Source organism: Magallana gigas, chromosome 10, assembly GCF_963853765.1.
Source record: "Magallana gigas chromosome 10, xbMagGiga1.1, whole genome shotgun sequence".
In the NCBI taxonomy this organism is placed as follows: domain Eukaryota; kingdom Metazoa; phylum Mollusca; class Bivalvia; order Ostreida; family Ostreidae; genus Magallana; species Magallana gigas.
Genome location: NC_088862.1, coordinates 33,973,757 through 33,994,585, shown reverse-complemented (window position 1 = coordinate 33,994,585; position 20,829 = coordinate 33,973,757). Strand labels below are relative to the sequence as shown.

The following is a 20,829-nucleotide window of genomic DNA, read 5'->3' as shown; positions in this document are numbered from 1 at the left end:
ATGAAATGTGAAGAGTTCATATGACAACAATTACAACGACAACAATGACAAAAGACTTAATTATGATCAGAAAAGATCATTTGAGCCTTTAGCTCAGGTGAGCTAAAAAAACAAATATATAGTTCATGTTGCGTTTCCTGCACCCCCCCCCCCCCAAAAGAAAAGACAAGACACCTGACCATTTTTGTATCCTGCAACCACCCTCTGTTTGTCTTAATAAAGGTAACCCATTAAACCAAAGCTATACCCGGTCAATGCCCCAATATAGGCTCGTGGATTCCAATGAATGAATGAAATGTACAATGTTTACAAGAAATATTTCCTAAAAGAGGGATTTTTTTACAAATGTACAATGTCAGTGTTTGAACCACCCTGAACATGTTGAAGCAAAAATGCCAACGTTAAATCTCCACAAATTTGTAAACGATATGGTAGAGTTGTATATAAATACGATGTTAGTTTGTTAATAAATTTTTTATACTCAGTGTAAACAACTATTTTATGCATCACCTTTAGGAGCGTTGGTTCCTTGCTGAATCCGAAGGTCAAAAATGGAGGAAGACGATCCCGACTACATTGAACGGGTAGAATATTAAAAGTGTCCAGTATGTCAATATGCTAACAACAGGACGGTTATATATTTTATCATTCAACTTATCAAATATTTTTACATTTTAAGGATTTTATTTGCATTAAGAAAGTTTCATTTAAATCGTGTACTCTATAAAAAACGTTAAACGTTGTACATATTAGCCTATCAAGTTTTCCAATGTACCATATGGGTTGCAGTACAGTTTGTATTCCGTATTATAAAGAAATTTATTTATGAATAATATAATTTTTTAATCATTTCATTATTCTATACAAAAGCAAATACTGAATTGATATTTTTAAATCGGGTTCGTCCATAAATTGCGGCTTGCAGAACGTTGTCTTCTTCTAACAGTTGTTTTCAATCCGTCACGGATTCTTTTTCTAACAGCGCTTTATCAAGTCTTGCTCTTCGCATAAGGCCTATATACGGAGACAGAGTTCTTTTACTAAAAGTCTCTTGTCAATCTGTACGGAACCACGGAATTCCGTTGTCTCCTACTAAAAGATGAAAAAACTTGATAGATTTCTTTTAGGAAAAGATGATAACGGTAAGGATCGGGTGGGCTGTCGGTCAGGTCATGTTGTCCTCAAATCGTTTTCGAGACTTTATTTCGTTTTCATAATAGTTTAAATTGGCGAATTGATTTTAAATTAATGCAGTGACGTATGATATGTGTAACTGACATTAACGTCACAGCTTAAACAGAATAATATGCATGATTGCAAACCTTAAGTAAAATTCATAAAATGCATGTTTCTTTTGCCTTGCATTTTGATAAAAAAAATAAACCAATTCAATCAAAATTTGTTCGAAAAATGGCTATTTTCTTTTCTTTTCTTCTTTCGTTCATATTTTTTCATCATTTAACGTGCACGCCACGACTTGCTGGTGTATAAAACAGCTACGCCTCCGACAGCTATAGTTATGACAGTATTAATTGTCTGCAAGAAACAATTCCAGCATCTCGTCCCTTCCTGTCCTACCCAAATAACATCCGGGTTCTGTTTGGATAACGACACGTGACGGCTCCATACCGAGGGTCGACCATTACAGACTGACCGAGCAATCATCTGTTTATCCTCGAGAATCCATTGCCGCATTTACATGCAACTGTCTAGAGATAGCAGGATGCGACAGACTACCTTTAGAATATAAGTAAAGTTTTAGACCTTTGTTACAACGCACTTGGAAAAAATACGCTCTTTCTTTTTTTATAGTGGGTTGAAATTAATGGTCAGAAAAAAAAACGAAATTGGAAATTGGAAAAAACATTCGTCAGAGTGCGTAATTTTTTCAAGGTGCGTTGGCAAAGACCGTATTTAATGTAATAATGTAATAAAAGTTTGCTGCACTGGACGTGAAAATGTAGTTACATTGAAGTTAAAAGTATCATATTTGTCAATTAAAAGAAAAGAATGGTCTCGATTCTTGTTTACGTAAAAATGAACATGAGTCCTGCATCTTGCTTGTAATTGAAAAAACCAGATATAATTACATAAAATGTGAGAATGTTTGGCTTTATTCACGTCAATGCTCTAATTAAACTGATATATGATATTGTTGGTGTCTCCAATAAGGATGCGACTTTTCTAATTGACATTAGTAAGAAGAGCTCTATCTTCATTACATCCATTCAACTTCATTGAAGAGGTAGAAGTCTTCTATGGAGACATGGCTTGTCATATTTACACGTCCTTAAAGTAAATACAGCTAGGATCAGGATAATGCCTTGCTATCATCCTATGATCCATGCTTGAATTTGGATCAAGGCACGAAACACTGGAAAGATATTAACTAAGCACTTAACAGAAGTTGCATTTTTTCTATAACAATTAAACTTAAAACTAAATCAGACAAATTGTATGATGGGTTCATTAGTACATGTATCATATTGAATGCATGTAAAATGAACCAATAGCCAACACTTAGGTTTTCCACAAGTATATCTGTTTAACAAGTTTGAAATCCAACAGCATTCATTTGGTGGATTTTCGCTCTCTCTTTCTTTTTTTTCTTTTTTTTTCTTTTTTTTACAATAAAAGCATTGCCCATTTTTATTTTACAATAAAAGCATTGCCCATTTGGCGTTTGTGAAGTGATAATCTTAGCTAAGATGTTTGAATACGTTCTTAAATTGGATGAAAAATCCATTTGGCTCGTAAATCATTTGAAGTACTTTTATCCAGATCAACCCCCTTATTAAATTGATATAAAAACAAATATATCTTGTAAGCTCTTCTCATTAGTTTACTAAGCTGATCATGTGTGTTTCATCTTTGACATCTTAAGACCAATAACATATTATTTCGCACAAGAGGTCAAATATTTATCATAAATCATGACTCGTCAATAAGGTACATGTATTTAGATATACACTGTAAGTTTCAAAAGGTAGATAAAAATATTTGCACAAAACGTACTAACGACTTACTTTATATTGTAAGCAATTTTCTTACAAAAAATGCAAAATATATGTATATAAACTTTACCTAACGTCAATTCAAATATTGTCAAAAATACACTCATTTCAAAACCGAATTCCGCATAGATATACTGACCTTGAAAACTTGCAAAGATTATAAATTTTACAGATTTAAATTTACACATAAATTCAAGAATGCAATATGATTTATATCGCTATGGAAACTCTTTATGTTTTACTTATGGAGATCTATTTTTGTATTCGATGGCCGACACATTCTAACATAATCTATTCGATTTTTGCGTTGAGTAAAAGTGCATTTCAAAAGAGGAAGTCACGTGATTAAGCTGTCTAATTAAATGTCTTATTCCCAAATGTTGCAGGGGAAAAAAACTCAATTGCAACTAGAATCAGTCAGCACAGCCTTTTAAAAGTGAACACAATAATGAATAAATCTTTAACATTTTGATATTGAACTGCAATAAATCTATAACATTTTGATATTGAACTGCAATAAATCTATAACATTTTGATATTGGACTGCAATAAATCTATAAAACTTTGATATTAGACTGCAATAAATTTGTAACATTTTGATATATGACTGCAATAAATTTAGTACATTTTGATTTTGGACTGCAATAAATTTACAACATTTTGATACTGGACCAGTATTGTTCACACCCAGTATACCTGGCAAGGGCGGTCCCGTGTTCTATGTGATTTTGTAATTAAAAAGCTGTACGATTTGTTTAATTACCCCAAGAAGTGACATAATGGGGACACCATCGATTAATGCATGGAATATCGCTAAAAGATGCAGGGCAATAAAACGTGCGCCATTCGACATAAGACGAACATAAAACCGCGTCATTTGGAATATAACTACACCCGCCCTGCCGCCTGCACGTCGTGGTATGCTTCAATCTATTTAGTTTGCGACTGTGTCTCATATGCAGTTTTAACTACAAATATTAATATACATTCTGCAATGTAGGCCAGTGGCGTTTAAAAAAAACCAACGAGCTTCGACTGTCATTATATAAAAAAACCAAAATGTCCTTGTTAAAGATACAGCAAATTATCACCAATAGAACTTGAACTTTACAAAATCTTGTATACCCTTCCACAAAATAATTAATGCTCATTTTACTAATATTTTTCTCGCACAATATTTAATGCCAACACATAATTTTAATGCAAATAAATTGAACCCTTTATGACACAGGTGTCCCCTTTCTGGTTCTTCTTTTAATAGAATAACGCCATTTGTCTATTTTTTAAAAAGTATTTTAAAAAATGTTTAATGTATCCAAATTTCAATTACATACATGTATTTTGTCATATACCTTAAGAGATCTGCTTTCTATATGTTTGCATGGGAGTTATGGTGTTCCGATGGCCGGGGCAACTTCAGCCGTCGCTATTTCGCCTTTAGGGCGAAGATGCAAGAGTGTGAAGACTGATGCTAGAGCAAAAATACGAAATTGCAAATAAAGGAATATGTAAAGATGCGACGGTGAAGCGCGATAATGCGAAGGCGAAAGTGCGAAGATAAAGGAGCGATACTAGTATTGTTCGAAGGCGAAAGAGTGATAGTATTGCTCCTTCGCCGTCGCATCTTTACACTTTCGCTCCTTCGCCTTCGCACTTTCGCATCTCCGCCCTAAAGACGAAAGTGCGAAGGTCGAAGTGGCCCTATCGGAACACTATGCTTAATAGATACACTATATTCAAATGATTTGCTGAAAACAAAAAAGCAGATTTAACTTAAAATGAATAAAAATGAAATTATATTAGACTTAATTAATTAAGTTAACAACAAATTAACAACAAATGCATGAGCAATTGGCGAATTTGAAAACGGACGTGTAAAATTATAAACACAGCATGAGTTAAGACAAATGCATCGGGTAGAATCTTCTATGTACAGCTGGCTCCGTGAACACATGGTAAGGAGGCTGGATGGTGAAAAATTAACAATCAGATCTACCTTTTTAATTCTTAAGACATGATTATCTATAAACATTCAGCTATAGTTAGTCCATATATTTTACCTTTAAAATTTGGGTATTTTTCTATACAGCGCTCTTTTTCTAAAAAATGTTCAAAACAGTTAAAAATGGCCGTGACCTTTGAGCCATCTAGAGTATTTAATAGTGCATATACATATATCTTACCTCCTGCCAAATTGTAAGAAAATCATTGGCTTACAGCAGTCACGTGGAAACCATGTATGCTGACCATGTATAAACCATAGTAGGTCAACTACAAACCATGTAACTAATAGTATGTTAGATCGAAGGAATCCTAAATAAGGCCAACATTTCTATGTGGGTGACAACAATCCATTCCATCAGTTTATATACTAGATTTCAATAGTTCGGTTTATAAGCAGTTATTTGATTTTCTTGAAAAAAAAATTTCTACGTTATATATGGAGCAGTGCATTGGCTAATATGGCTGGTAAAATTATACACAATTTATCAAGAAACTTCTCCGCCAGGTACAATTTAACAAATGCTGAATCATTAATGTTCGGACATTGGTTAGACAACAAACCCAATATTCGGTCCAAGTAGTACGTCTCAGTACTTTGATTTGAAAACTGTAGCTGTTTTAAATTGTTTATGCATAAACCAATGTAGTCCCCGATATTTCTTAAACACAGCGCGTAACTGTGTTATACTTCAAAACTTTCAAAAAAAAAGATACTGATACATCTGAGAGATTACAAAACAGTTGCCAAAATTATCAGTGTTCTCTCTCTCAAATCTTGTGATAAAGCGTATGGATCGTTGAATAAAGCACTATTCACATTCCACATGCTCAAAAATATATTGATAGCAATGTTAATCATAGTTCCTAGTTATCACAATTTGACCTATCTTTGACCTATTTGTATCTAAAGATTAATGTACATGTATGTATCACGCGCAAGATGGCGGTGCAGTGTAAATCTCATGGAGCGCAGAACTATTTAATAAGATGACACAACGTTCACACGCACATAGTACATGTAACATGGAATATAAAGAAGCTTTTAACTATAGGTAGTGCATAACAGGTATGGATATCATAATTTATTATATACATGCATATCCAGATGAGAATAAAGCTGTCTATGGTGGCTCTTGAGGCAAGACGGGGGTTGGGGGGATTCTAGCTGCTCTTTTAATTCAATTCGTTTATGCTGACACCAAAACATTTACTTTCGGCTGGCGTATTTCTTCCGTCAATTCATATCCAAACAAAATAATGAAGATGATATTCTACCTTTGTATCCTCAAACTTAATACATATAATTTATAACAGACATATTCCCGGAAGTTATACTACAGTACTGTAATTGATAGTTTATGGGCCATTGCATTGTAATCAGATATTTATATGATTATTTAATTGCAAATAACTATACATTGTGATATTTGGGATGGTTTGTTGTCATTTCATTGTAATCAATGATACTAGTATTTATTGAGTTTATTACATCGTAATCAATGATACTAGTACATATTGAGTTCATTACATTGTAATCGATGATACTAGTATTTATTGAGTTCATTACATTGTAATCAATGATACTAGTACATATTGAGTTCATTACATTGTAATCGATGATACTGAGTTCATTACATTGTAATCGATGATACTAGTACATAGTAAGTTCATTACATTGTAATCGATGATACTAGTACATATTGAGTTCATTACAATGTAATCAATGATACTAGTACACATTGAGTTCAATACATTGTAATCAATGATACTAATACATATTGAGTTCATTACATTGTAATCAATGATACTAGTACACATTGAGTCCAATACATTGTAATCAATGATACTAGTACACATTGGGTTCATTACATTGTAATCAATGATACTAGTACACATTGAGTTCATTACATTGTAATCAATGATACTAGTACACATTGAGTTCATTACATTGTAATCAATGATGCTAGTACACATTGAGTTCAATACATTGTAATCAATGATACGAATACATATTGGGTTCATTACATTGTAATCAATGATACTAATACATATTGAGTTCATTACATTGTAATCAATGATACTAGTACACATTGAGTTCAATACATTGTAATCAATGATACTAGTACACATTGAGTTCATTACATTGTAATCAATGATACTAGTACATATTGAGTTCAATACATTGTAATCAATGATACTAGTACATGTTGAGTTCATTGCATTGCTTTGTAATGATGCTTCATGGTTATCACATTACAGGGATAATACTTTTTACATGGAGATATTTTCTTGTTACAAATCCATTGCGTCCTATTGTCTTTGTCCTAATATTTCATTTCAGGGTATATTCGAAGTTATCGTTTCTTGTCATTCAATATTCTGAATTATCAAGCATGGAAATTTCCGATTTCTTAGGTACACGATTGATACACCATAAGAATAATTATATCCGATTGTAATAATATCAGAATAATCACTAGTAATTGTTTGTTTACAGCATAATTACTAAATGCATAAATAAAATTACTATGCAATTAAATGTTCAGTCCTGTTTTGAAAATAAAAAAAATGAATTGCTTAATATATACAACATACCTATTAATACAGGTATATATGCATAACTGACATTACTGTTGCAAGAAAAGAGTACAGTCGTGTTTTGTAAAGAAACCGTATTTGTCTTATATACATAAAAAAATCTTTTATTTCGTAGAATTTGGAACCGTTTAACTGAGCAGTCGATTTTATAGGGGGGAAAAGGCCAGCGCTTTTTCGATCCGGAAAGGCATTGATGGACTTATTAATTATTTTGAAATTCGCCATAATTTTCTCGCCTGGAGAGAAGGAAATCCATTCTCCTTCAATAAGCATCAAGGCTGATTGATGGCGATAAAGTATGTAGTCTGTGGACAGCGTCATTATGCTCTAATACAGAACGGAATTGTCTTTCAAGCTGTCCCTAAGAGCAATGACAAATCTAGTTGAGTAACAAATTTGAAGGCATGGCTTCGTTTGTTTTCGAGTTGAATAGCTGGTCTTCATATTGTATGTGACGTTTAAGTATGACGTAAATTTTTCTTGCGTGTTTTTTTTTTGGTGACGATGTTGGAGTAGTCGGTCAGTAACCTTCACACCAACTGAATTCTTGTCATGGAAAAGTAACTGGCATGGTACGTATAAACCAATTGTTTGAAGTGACGATATTGTTCGGTGTTCAATCACAACTTCGTATAACCCCCTAAAATTTATTAATTATTTTCCACCAAAGTTGTATGAAAATAAGGTTAATCAGTCCAAATCAAGCAAAAAACTTTGTGCGCCATAAAATTGTATTTTTTTTTATTTCGTACGGAACTGTAGCTCCCAGGTTGTCCATCAGAATTTGTTCAACCGGTAGCTTAGACCTGCAGCTAGATGATCGCTTAATAGTTTACATATTTGCGTCCATTGATTAATGGATAAATGTGATAGCTAACGATTTTATAGAAATATATGAATTATATTGGAGGAAATTTGTTCCAACCCACTTATCTTTAGTCTCGTGTTAACTTTGTTCCATAACATTTCTTTTTGTAATTCAATTTTATATCAATAAGTAAACTTTTTAGAAATATTTTGTCCTTTGTAAAAACGTTTTGCTTAATTTAGTTTGATAAATGATGTCCATGTGACATAGGGAAAATACTGAATACACGATAGAATTCGCCTATCCAATCACTTAACGATTTACATATCATCAGAAGGGTATCATATGTGTATCAAACACATCAATACCCCTGTATATCATCCTCTGACTTATAGTCATGATGCAGACTCTAGCAGACAGTCCTTCTAAATACGTGTACTTAAATGTGACATGCGATTAAATTCTACCTTTCAATATTTCATCAAATTTTACGGTTCTCATTTATATATAGCTCTAAGTCAAACGTGGAGGTCATAGCAGATCTCTTTGAAATCCAAATTCTCTCCTGTTCGCCTTTGAGAAGGTCAGCTCAACATCTCATGATCAATGATATACAGTTTTCATGATGTGAGCAATGCATAAAATTGATACAAAGGTAGACTTTTCCCCCATTCATATTCAGTAGCTAGAGAATCGTGTGGCGATCTTGAAAATGTACACTTTTATACCATTGGGATGGATTTCATTAAATTTTAGAATGTTCTAGTACACATTTTGCAAAGGATATAGAAAAATGTTGTCCAAGAGATACTATGCAAATCCAAATATTATGAAATTTAACGAGTTGGTGAATAGTTGTAAGTTATTTTTTGTCTTAATTATATACAAACACACGTGTTTTGTGTTCATTTGTGTATACTGGTGATGAACCTCAAACACCAGTGAAGTGTAGCTGAATTAAATTGAATCTTAAACTTGATAGTCACTATCTATAGTCGCCATCAAAGGATTGGTATAATTAGGCTTAATTATAAATGCAGCCATTTTGAGTGCCTCCTTTAAAATTTTAACTGCAGTTCAAACCTTAACTGTTAATTGCTTTTCTGTATTAGAATTTTATGCATCAAAATATTCCACACATCGATTAATTTTAATTTTTCTTTATCAAAGAGTGCAAGCTGTTTGATTCATTGGTATCTTGTTTGTTGCATCCTTCCTGTAGAATCCCTCAACAACTGAACGAAAGATATCACATTGCTAGAAAATAATGATATCTACCATGTAGACATTTATTGTAGAGAATTTCAAAAATTTACATTTATTGCAAAGATAACATCCAAGTTAAAAACAACAAAAAATCCCAATAGATATGGTTCGATAAGATAAGATCTCTCTCTCTCTCTCTCTCTCTCTCTCTCTCTCTCTCTCTCTCTCTCGCTCTCTCTCTCTCTCTCACACATTCTCTCTCTCTCTCTCTCAGAAAAATCAAAAATATAATTTTCAGATTCAAAGTTGTGAACCTGAGGGTACGGTGGGGCCACAATAGGGGTCGAATTTTTACATAAGGATATAATTTATAAGGAAAAAATGCCAATTGGCTAGCGACAAGTCAAGTAGTCAATAGGTAAATCATCTCAAGGTCAAAAGGTCAAGTACATCTAGACGACTGGGTTAAAGACCGACTTATATATAATTATGCAATTTTTCGCTCTTTCATTGAAAATGAAAATCAATATCTACGTAGAGCTTAGGGAATAGTGTCATTGAAAATATTGACAAAATTTCAGTAACTTTGTAAAACTACAAAGAACTTTAAAAAAAATTAAAAATCACATCAATATTTAAACTAATGCTCTTGTTGTTGACAAATATATATCAGACACAAGATAATTCTAATGAATACCATAGATATTGATTCATTAAAAAATTGTCCATATTTGTTAAAAAAATATTAGCTCGATTTATCTAACTCAGGTAATCTTCCTAATTTGACCCTGTATTCGTACATTTATAAAAACTTTTAGTGTGTGTGTTACTCATGTACCATCGATATGAGAAATAAACATTCATAGGTACTTTAGTACTGCGAGGAAACGTAGTACGATTCTGTGTGAAAACAGTCTTGTACAATAATGAGTTAATTTAGATTTGACGCCTATGTGCCCCACATACTAATTAATGGGGTAATAGTTGCGCATGCAGACCCCGTACTAGATTCATATGGTATTTGGTGCGTATTAGGCGCTACGGATATTTAATAATGTATACCTCGGTCCTACACTGAGACGTCCTCTAGCTCTGAAGATATCTTCTACGTAAATTGAGAGATATATTTGATATCGATATTTGTATCGGAATAATCTTTTTTGTCTGGAACGTTTAGACGCAGTAACCGATCTAATATTGAGGTCTGTCGAGCGTCAATCCGTTCGCATCTTAAGCAGAAATTTTAGAATTCTTTAAAGTCGTTCTAATTTGATAAACTCCAGTAGATTATCTCATAAACCAGTCTTATTTTCTCCAATTGATGAAGCGAGCATTGAAATATTTCGGTGGAGATTCTCTCCAACAGGTGTGAGCCACGGAAAACAAATAATCAACAAGTTGGCATCAAATCGAAAGCAGTCATTATTAATACCGCGTACCTCAACGCGCTTACTGATGAAAACCATTCACCCATCACCAGGCGCTATCTTTGACGATTAACAGTTATTTAAGCAGTTTACCATTAATGTATCCTACCTGTGTATCAAATGGAGCTTCCGACAGACAAAACGCTCCCGAGATAGAGCCACTTAACGCCGCTAGCCAATTGTTTCGCGTTAGGGTGTCACGTGATATTGAAAAGAGGGAGCCGAGGAACTTTTTCAGATCTTTTGAAATTAACCTTTCAATGCCAGGCTTGGAATTTCATTCATTATTGTATCGTTTTACCGAAACAGCAATTTAATACGGCAATTGCTTACAACTTTTAAAGACATGTTTTTGCCCGGAGAGTAACACAGCTGGGGAGAGCCAAACAACTTATTACTGTTTTCTCTCTAGCAAGAAAAAGGAATAATTATTTTGTTGGAAAAATGGCATATCATATCGTGGAAAATAATTCCTCTACCTGGGCCACAACCAGTATTAAGGTAGGGGATTTTTTTATTGTAATTTTTTTTCATAACAAATCAGGGACTTAGTGTGCGAACAGATTTTTATCTTGAATGCGACAAAGATGCGTACGTATATACAATCATTTTATTTGGCTGATCTGAATATGAAACTGTGTCTTGTACAATTAAGTATTGTGAAGTGTTTTGTGTCCACCAGATTAAGAACTTACTTCCTATAAATTATTCTCTTACGAGCACGGCACTTTGAACTATTATTCGGTCGCAAGTTTCCTTTCACTTTCTTTTGTAATTATGCTCTGTTATATGTACAGGGTACTTATGAAAGACTCAGATTAGGAATGGTTAACAAATTGTTTACATCATTAAATGTACATAAATAAGCATCATGTATGTAATTTTAGTGATCAGAACTCCTGATTGTTAATTCCAATTTTTCCAAAGTAAAACCATTTTAACAAGAGCTTGGACTTTGGGTAGTTGTGTCAAACAGCACTGTGACGTAGGCCTGTCTATTTCATTGCTGGCCACTCAGCCATGGTTCTTTGAAATCAACAGCAATCGGTGCACATTTCGCTTGAAACCTCGTCATTTTTTAACTTATTTTGATACAAGGAATAGATATCTACGCCTTACTGAAAGTCCAAAGTCTTGTAAAAATGGTTCTAATTGAATAACTTCATTATAGACGAAATTAAAATTTGGAATATTTGGGCTAGATAGCATGTGGCTTCATAACAATTAAACGAAAAAACGTCTATAAAGATACAGGGTCAGCGACTTCTTTATCACGATACAGGGCTGCTAGAACTAGTAGGATAATGGAGTTAGAGTGTGGCCATTGATTTCAAATAATTGTTAATCGAACAGATTCCGGAACAAAACATGCTATTAAATGTTGATTCTGTCTCTCAGAGAGAGAGAGAGAGAGAGAGAGAGAGAGAGAGAGAGAGAGAGAGAGAGAGAGAGAGAGAGAGAATAAACTTGTAATCAGAAAAGCGACTTGCATGATGCATATTTTTCCGACAGAGTTGATTTAACTTGGTTTTAATGAGCGTTGGGATTCACACAAAATCTTCTTGCCAACACATCTATTGGTTTCCAAATTAAAAAGAAGTAAACTTTAAAGTAATCTCGAAAATCTGAAAAGCTGTGAAGCATACCCTTGTACGTGTTTATATACTTGAACTTAAAAAAACTGCACTGACTTGCATATTTTATCATGTGAGCTTTTTACCACAACATCTTAGCCCCCCCCCCCCCCCCCCCCTCCCACCGTGTGATGTACATGTAGCACAAACTTGTATTAAAGTATTAGTAAGTGCTTTGTGTTCAAATAAAGCTGTAGTCTAATGTGTTTAAGTGTTGTGATAGTCAAACGTAGCTAAAGTCCGACAACCGGGATTAGCGATGTACCTATACAACATAAAACATTTGGTAGATATAGTATGAAATATTCGGTCAATTTGATAGTATAAAACTTTCGGTAAATGCAGTAAAAATATTAGGTCAATATACATGTAGTATGAAACAGTTAGTCAATATAGTAAAAATCATTCGGTCAATATAATATAAAACATTCGGTCAATATAGACGAGTATAAACCATTCGGTCAATATAATAAAAAACATCCGGTTATTATACATAAAGTAAAACATATTCAATCAAGATAGTAAGAAAAATTCAGTCATTATAGTATTAACATTCAGTCAATATAGCATAAAACATTCAGCCAATATTATATAAAACTTTCGGTCGATATAGCCTAAAACATTCAATCAATATAGTATAAAACTTTTGGTCAATATAATATGAAACATTCGGTCAATAATTTAATATAAAACATTCGTTCGATATATTATAAAACATTCGGTCAATATAATAAAAAACATTCGGTCAATATAATATAAAACATTCGGTCGATAAAGAATAAAACACTCGGTCAATATACATGTAGTATAAAACTTTCGGTCAATATGATATAAAACTTTCGGTCAATATGATATAAAACATTCGGTCAATATAATTTAAAACTTTCGGTCAATATTATATAAAACTTTCGGTCAATATGATATAAAACTTTCGGTCAATATGATATAAAACATTCGGTCAATATAATTTAAAACTTTCGGTCAATATTATATACAACTTTCGGTCAATATGATATAAAACTTTCGGTCAATATGATATAAACATTCCGTCAATATAATATAAAACATTCGGTCGATATAGTAAAAAACATTCAATCAATATAGTATTAACCATTCAGTCAATATGGACGAGTATAAACCAACTGGTCAATATAGTATAAAACATTCGGTTAATATACATGTACATGAAGAATAAAATATGCAATCAATACAGTACGAAAACGTTTGTCAAGATAGTAAGATAGATTCAGTCAATATAGTATAAAACAATCGGTCAAGATTATACAATTACCTGCATTGCTGCAAACTGCAAAGAATTGCTAAGAAAATATTTTTGCGGATTTTTTTTCCTGCAGTGTCTTCTCAGAATAAGGAATCTTTTTTTTTTCAAATAAATGAAAATTCAAATTATTCAAGTTAAATTTACAACACCAACCCCCCCCCCCCCACCCCCACCCCCCCCCCCAAAAAAAAATCTTAAAGGAGTTTGAAGCCACAATTCAGGTGCAAAAATTAAGGTGAAAATTTTCAGGTGAAATACATCTGAGATATTTTCTGTCCTTGGCATATGGTCATCTTCCATTTGTATCCGGTCGGACACAGAGAAAGCAGTGCATCTGAGATGTACATGTATCACAAAGATTTATAAGGAGGCCGGATGGTCAACCAATCAGCCACCTGATTTACCTAACATTTTAACATAGGGTTTCTATTTCTATAAACTATACATGTAGTTACTATTTAGTAAAGAAACTTTGGCATTGCAAACATTTTACCCTTTAGATTTTGATATTTTTCTATATTCTGATATAGAGCTCTTCCTTTTAGGAGATCAATACTGTCGGTATCAATACACCTAGCCTCCTTAAGCCGTTTATCAGACTTCTACATTAACCTTTAGGTTTGGATCTACAATTCACATTGCAATCCGCTGATAAACGCTACACTTTATATATTTGAATAAATGCCCGTAGATTCCGTACCATAGCCATTAATATTAGCATCCATTACATATAAAATCTACATTATTAAGATATATAGCTTTGTTTAAATTAAACAAGGTACGCTTGTACTTTTAGTGCAAATCCAGTTATGAATAATTAATCAAGTATTTGATCTGTGGATCAAGCGCATCAAATCAATAAAAGAAATAAATGTTATCTATAGGGGTATGAATATATACGCGAATGTATATGCTAATAAATTCATGATCAGGTAAATTATTTAATACGCTGATATAACATTGACCTACTAAAATAATCTGCATTAAGATCAGCATTCCTCTCCCTTGTGTAGGATGGGGTTAAAACGACCCGTGTATTAATGAACTCAGCAAGTGGGCAAAACATAGGAAGTCATTACGCTAGGAAGCCATAACTTAACACAGGACCGATCTCGAACTACGGCATCATGCAAAGATAATGGATGCTAAATCGACTATAATTATTTTTTAATACACAAGATCCTTTATGTGATGCAGAGAAAGGGGTCTAATATATGTACAGAAAAGGTTGGCTTGCATGGGGCATGACACGAAATTCTCTAGGACATAAGTCGTTACCGCTTTAAATCGTCTTTCTTTATTGGCTCGTGATTCAAAGTCTTCAATGGACCAGGCGTTTATGCAAAGGAACAGCAAACAAAACGTAGCAGCCACTCCGTATCAAGTGTATGACACTTTAATTTCAACATTTGCGGATCTTATTTGCCTTATTTTGATTTCATATCTATGTATTCTGAGTTCATCTAATGAAATACATTGGTTTTATTTTATCCGCCAACTATTCTCATAAAACAAGCATTGAAGATTTGCTGATAGGAGCTTCGCACTGGGGGCGACTGTGCAAGAACTGAATATGATATTCATGATGGATAAAAAGAAAGTAACCTTGGCAGGCTTAGAACTAAGTAATAATCTAACAGTCAGAATCTATTGTATAGCAACACTGCTCATGGACATGTCTTTATACATGTATTTTGTTGTAATTAGAAGCAAAGGCTTTTAATGAATTTTCTAGATTTGTTTTGCTAGCTCAGCTACAGAACAAATCATACATTTGATGCAAGTTAAGCATATTTAGCAATTCATATAATCTCGCATATTTCCAAAGTGTCCACACACCATCAATTTGTCCACCGAAATTCTATTAAACAGCAAAGAGTTTATAGACAACCATACACCACGACCCATAACATATACACTGACACGTTTCTATGAATGTTTTTGACCCATAAGATTCTATTTAACCAGCTCATGGCTTTTAATTTTTGATGCCTCATAAATATAGAGATCTTTTACAAACTTTCATATCTCTGTGGCGCTTTGGTGTGTTCGTAATATACTTTGGAAGTATATGACAGAAGATCTAGAACCTCGTCTTATTTACCATAAATGACAAACGCTTGCTATGTATCATTTTGTATCGCTTGGTATATTTTACCCCCCCCCCCCAAAAAAAAAATCATAAACAGAGTAGAAGGTGAATCTACATAAACATGAATGTAAACAATGATCGATGAGACAAATAAAAATTACCCTTTTTCGTAAGGGGGGGGGGGGGTAGTATATTACGATATTTATTCCTGTTATAAATGTACAGAATATAACCCCAGACAGCAGAGATCATCTTAAGGAGACATATTTCAGAGAGCCTTAGTGATTCAGTAACCTATTGCGATTCGATGATTAGATTTCATACAAGCAACACCAACTTTGATTCCATCAGACATCGTTTCATATTAGATAGGATGATACGTATTTACAAATGAAGTTGTTTGCTGAAAGATTGTGCCAAAGTGTCTGTAAATATTTATATCAGATGAAACTCTTATATTGCTGAAAGACGAGATAGATTTTCTCGTAGATTTTTATAGTGCTGTAATCATGAAATTCATACGGATTCTGGTTTTTCTTTCTGATATTGAATGAATATCGTTAAAGGTATTTTGTAAAAAAAAAAAAAAAAGAAAAAAAAAAAAAAGAATCGAGTACAACTACATGTAGCAATGTTCTACCAATAAGTTTTTGGTAGTCAGTTAAAACTGTACACGTATATACATTATATTTCAAAAGATTTACAAGTTCCTATAATTTACAATTTATGTTGGTAAATGATTTTGTTTAAGCTGGCAACTGCATGGTAACCAGCTACAGCCACTTTATCTGGTTCTGAACACTGGCTTCTTGTGAAATGCTACGTACCGTTAAGAAAAAGTTTCGTTACTTTCAAAATTGTGCACGATGGAATAAAAAGTTCTTTTTTGTTTGTTTTGGATCAGATCAAGAAAATGAATGCCCTCTTTTCCAACACACATACAAACACAACATGTATTCATTTAGTTATTAGATAACTCTACCATTAATGTAGGTGTACCTTACTTCTGCTCTATGAAGACTCTCAGAACACGTGCATGAATATCTTAATGGACGCTCAACAGTCATTAACATATTCATCTATGTCCTCTCTTACGTCTGTATTGTTATTTTGCTATAAACTAGTTACCAGTAGCCAGGGAATTTCCCTATATACCGTGTTATTGTATTAGGATGGAATTGGTTTTTGGTTACCTTTTCCCGCCAGACACACGTAGACTAGAAATACAGAAGATTAGACTTTCTTCACGAAACACAGTGCATGTGTCATAATTGCTCTTAAGGAGGCTTGCTTCACAACTTATATAATAATAGTATAATATTCTATATTATATACTTGCAATATGTTGTATCTTTAAGTTACTGAAAATGATTGCTGTGGCCAGGGGTGATCGAAATGCAAAACCTAATCGATCAAGTTGGCAAAACATTTGCAACAAAGGTTTAAACTTTTCCTCAAGGAAAATCTAAACTGCATTTATGATACTAGTACTTGTTGTATACAACGTACTTATGCAGAATGTTTTTTGGCCACAAATTAAACTGACACACTTTGTAAAGATAAACATTAAAATACATGTTTACTCAATGAAATATTTTAATCAAAATTTATTTTGTGACATTATGTTTCATACGTTCATACAAATGTTCTTATATGAAGATTAGCTATGAATTGACGCATTTAAAAAATATAACTTTAAAATACCCAAATGTAGTCTGGTTCGATTAAGTAGTAAAACAATTAACGGCAAATGAATATTTGGTCCAGCATAGTCTTTTGTATCATTATGAAAGTGTGCTGAGTCCGAATAGAATATGCTGGCTTTTACTAAAATCCGTAAATTAGGTCAAAATGGCGAACGGCCATTTTATAGATTATTCTTAAAATTTTCAAATGGGGAAAATGTATGAGAGAAGCAATGATAATTTTGTTCAGCAAAGTTTTGTTGCATAATTAAGGAGTTCTAAGTCTGAAAAATGCTTGATATAAATGAAAATGGCGCTAATTAGGTTATCATGGCAATTTAAATGGTCGACAACCAATTTTTTTATTATTCTCTTTTCAAGTCAAAAAATTAGCAAACAAACTATTGTAAGGAGCTATTAAACGGGAAAAATGTTTAGGTATCACAATATCAATACTAATAATGTATGTAAACACTTTTACCAATAGATATCAAATCTAAGAGCTAAAGGTAAGAGATCGTAGGTCAATAATTACACAAGCAAACAACCATCAACTAAATTGTTCATCCCATCTCGGCTGTTCATTGCATTATAAGCATGCCCTATATATAGGCCTGTTTCCCTGTCATTACTTTGGTGTGTGTGTGGGTTTTTATTTTTCATAATCAGCGTAAGGCATGTCCTAGATTGGGGCTTAAAATGGGCTCTTTGACTTTATGAATAAACGTGTCAGTGGGCAATGTGTCTTAGAACCATTTTAACAAGAGCTTGGACTTTCAGTAGGATGTAAATATCTATTTCTTGCGTCAAAACAAATTAAAATGACGCTGGTTTCAAGCGAAATATATATACACAGATTGCGTAGTCTTCGCTCAAAAGCCAGAGAAGTCTTGTTGATCTCAAAGAACCGAAATAGACAGGCTTACGTCACATTGCTGTTTGACACAACTACCCAAAATCCAAGCTCTTGTTAAAATGGTTCTAGTTATTCATACGTATCAACTTCTTTTATTTTCTGGTCGGTTGATTCCCCTTCCCAGAGTTGTTTTTGTACACTTGATATGTTAGTTTCCTTGATATACTATAGAAATTAGTAGTTGTGTCACACTATATCAGTTAATGAAATGAACGAAATGTTAATTCGAAGTTCTAGCAAAGGCGAGCATTTTCTCTACAACAATTGTGACAGGGATATTTTTCGGCTTTTAAGAGGTTCAAACATCTTTTAGCAAGCGTTTCGGCCAAACGCATGTTGACAATTTTGCAAGAGGTTTTTTTCTCCTACACAAAGGCATAGACGGCTTGATTCCTTATACAAAATATAAACTGTCCCTAATATTCATTAAGATTCAGCACAAACTGGACATGATGACATTCATAAGTTTGTGTCATTATTTTTTCCCATTGAAGAGACTTTAACATTTTTTTGGAAGATTGGCTGACTGCCATTTTGAATCGCAATTTTGACATAATTAACGCCATTTTCACGAAGACCAGCACATTTATTTTTCTGACTCAGCATACTTCAATTGTGATTAAAAAGCCACGCTGGACCAAATAATAGTTATTGCCGCTAAAACGTATTTCTACAGCCCTTATTAGGCAGTAAAACTTGAATTTGTGCATTTTATTAAGGTAAATTTTAATATACTTTTCATCGAAAAATTTTCAATTTTTCAAATCAAAATCAAATTAAAAGTTTATTTTGTCAGTATGAATTGTTTTTTGTCTTTGTTTGTTTAATATTTTTATACCAGTCCTACAGCTGTACATGCGCATATATATGCAACATAGCTTCGAAATGACGCATTTAATACAGATAAACTTTGAAATTTAACATATTTTATGAATTACTTGTAAACATGTTTATAAACCTCGATGGCAGCAATCGTGTTGACTGTCTTCGGTATCAAATCGTTCCTCACTCCTGCGCGTCTTTTGCCCTCGATCATCTATAAACACACTGGTCTAGATATTTCCTAGCGCACCGAAGATTTAAGATACAGATTTCATATAAATAACCAATCTCTCGACCCATCATACTATATAATACAATCTGTATCAACAGTTATAAAGATGTCTCTGGCTTTCTAGACAGGAAGTGACAAGTTTATCTCCGCGAGCTTTACGTGACGCGCAACATTTATGTTTTTAAAAAAAAAGCTATTATAATGGATGATATTGTTTTTGGAGTTTCACATGCAAATCGGTGCGTGATTCCAATGACTGCAATATCGTCAGCATAGTTAGAGATAGCAGTAGGAAATATTGATAGGACATTTTTCAAAGACGAAGATCTTAGACTATATAAAAGGCAAAAGACAAAAGAGTGCAAGCGAGAAACTTTCAGGAATAAAACAGTCTTTCCGTTATTAAAAAGTAAGTATATGGATTATAAATACTGCATATAGTGGTCCTGGACTTTTGATGTTGTCAGAATCAATGTTGATATGTCTGATCACGGATGATTTTTCTCCATTAATTGTGTTGTATCCTATCAAGGATCTACAACTTCAAACAGTTGGCAGATCAGCAAGGTATCTATCTATCTATCTATCTATCTATCTATCTATCTATCTATCTATCTATCTATCTATCTATCTATCTATCTATCTATCACTTTTAAGATATGCATTTTCATCAAGATTTTGTTTTTCAAAAATAACAAAATATTTCTTGATATACTGGTTCAACATCCGTTTGTTTGATTTGTTTTTAATAAAAATATTTGCTGTCTTGCTTTTCAAAAGATAGTATCGATGTAATTTTTAATGGAATTTAATGGAATTTTAATGTGAGTTTCATGTTTTTTAATGGATTTTGAACAGTTTTCACTTTCTTCGGTTTCAGATTGTTTGTACTTGAACAAGTGATATGTTTTTTTTTCCTTTATTTTTATCATAATTGACCGTATTTAATATTTCATCATAAGTACTTCAATGGAAGAGAGGTTAATGCTTCGTTGATAATGGCTTCCATAAACAAGACAATGGTATAAATAAGCTAATAAAAAGTTTCTTTAAAGTACTCATGTTTGCCGTTGAATTATTTGCTTTCTGAGTGGAAAAGTGAAAGACGG

At 33.0% G+C, this 20,829-nt stretch overlaps 1 protein-coding gene across 2 annotated transcripts in view; it reads left to right on the top strand.

Moving 5' to 3' along the window:
* Nucleotides 1–11,005: 11,005 nt before the first annotated feature.
* LOC105340222 (parathyroid hormone/parathyroid hormone-related peptide receptor) overlaps nucleotides 11,006–20,829 on the top strand; it is a 77,685-nt gene continuing 67,861 nt past the window's right edge. The window contains exon 1 of one of the 2 annotated variants that reach the window (XM_034453085.2): nucleotides 11,006–11,558. In XM_034453085.2, coding sequence (XP_034308976.2) covers nucleotides 11,502–11,558 — 57 coding nt within the window. In that variant the 5' untranslated portion in view covers nucleotides 11,006–11,501. Of the gene's footprint in view, nucleotides 11,559–19,850; nucleotides 20,130–20,829 lie in introns of those variants that run through there. The other variant, XM_034453087.2, reaches the window with a different exon arrangement.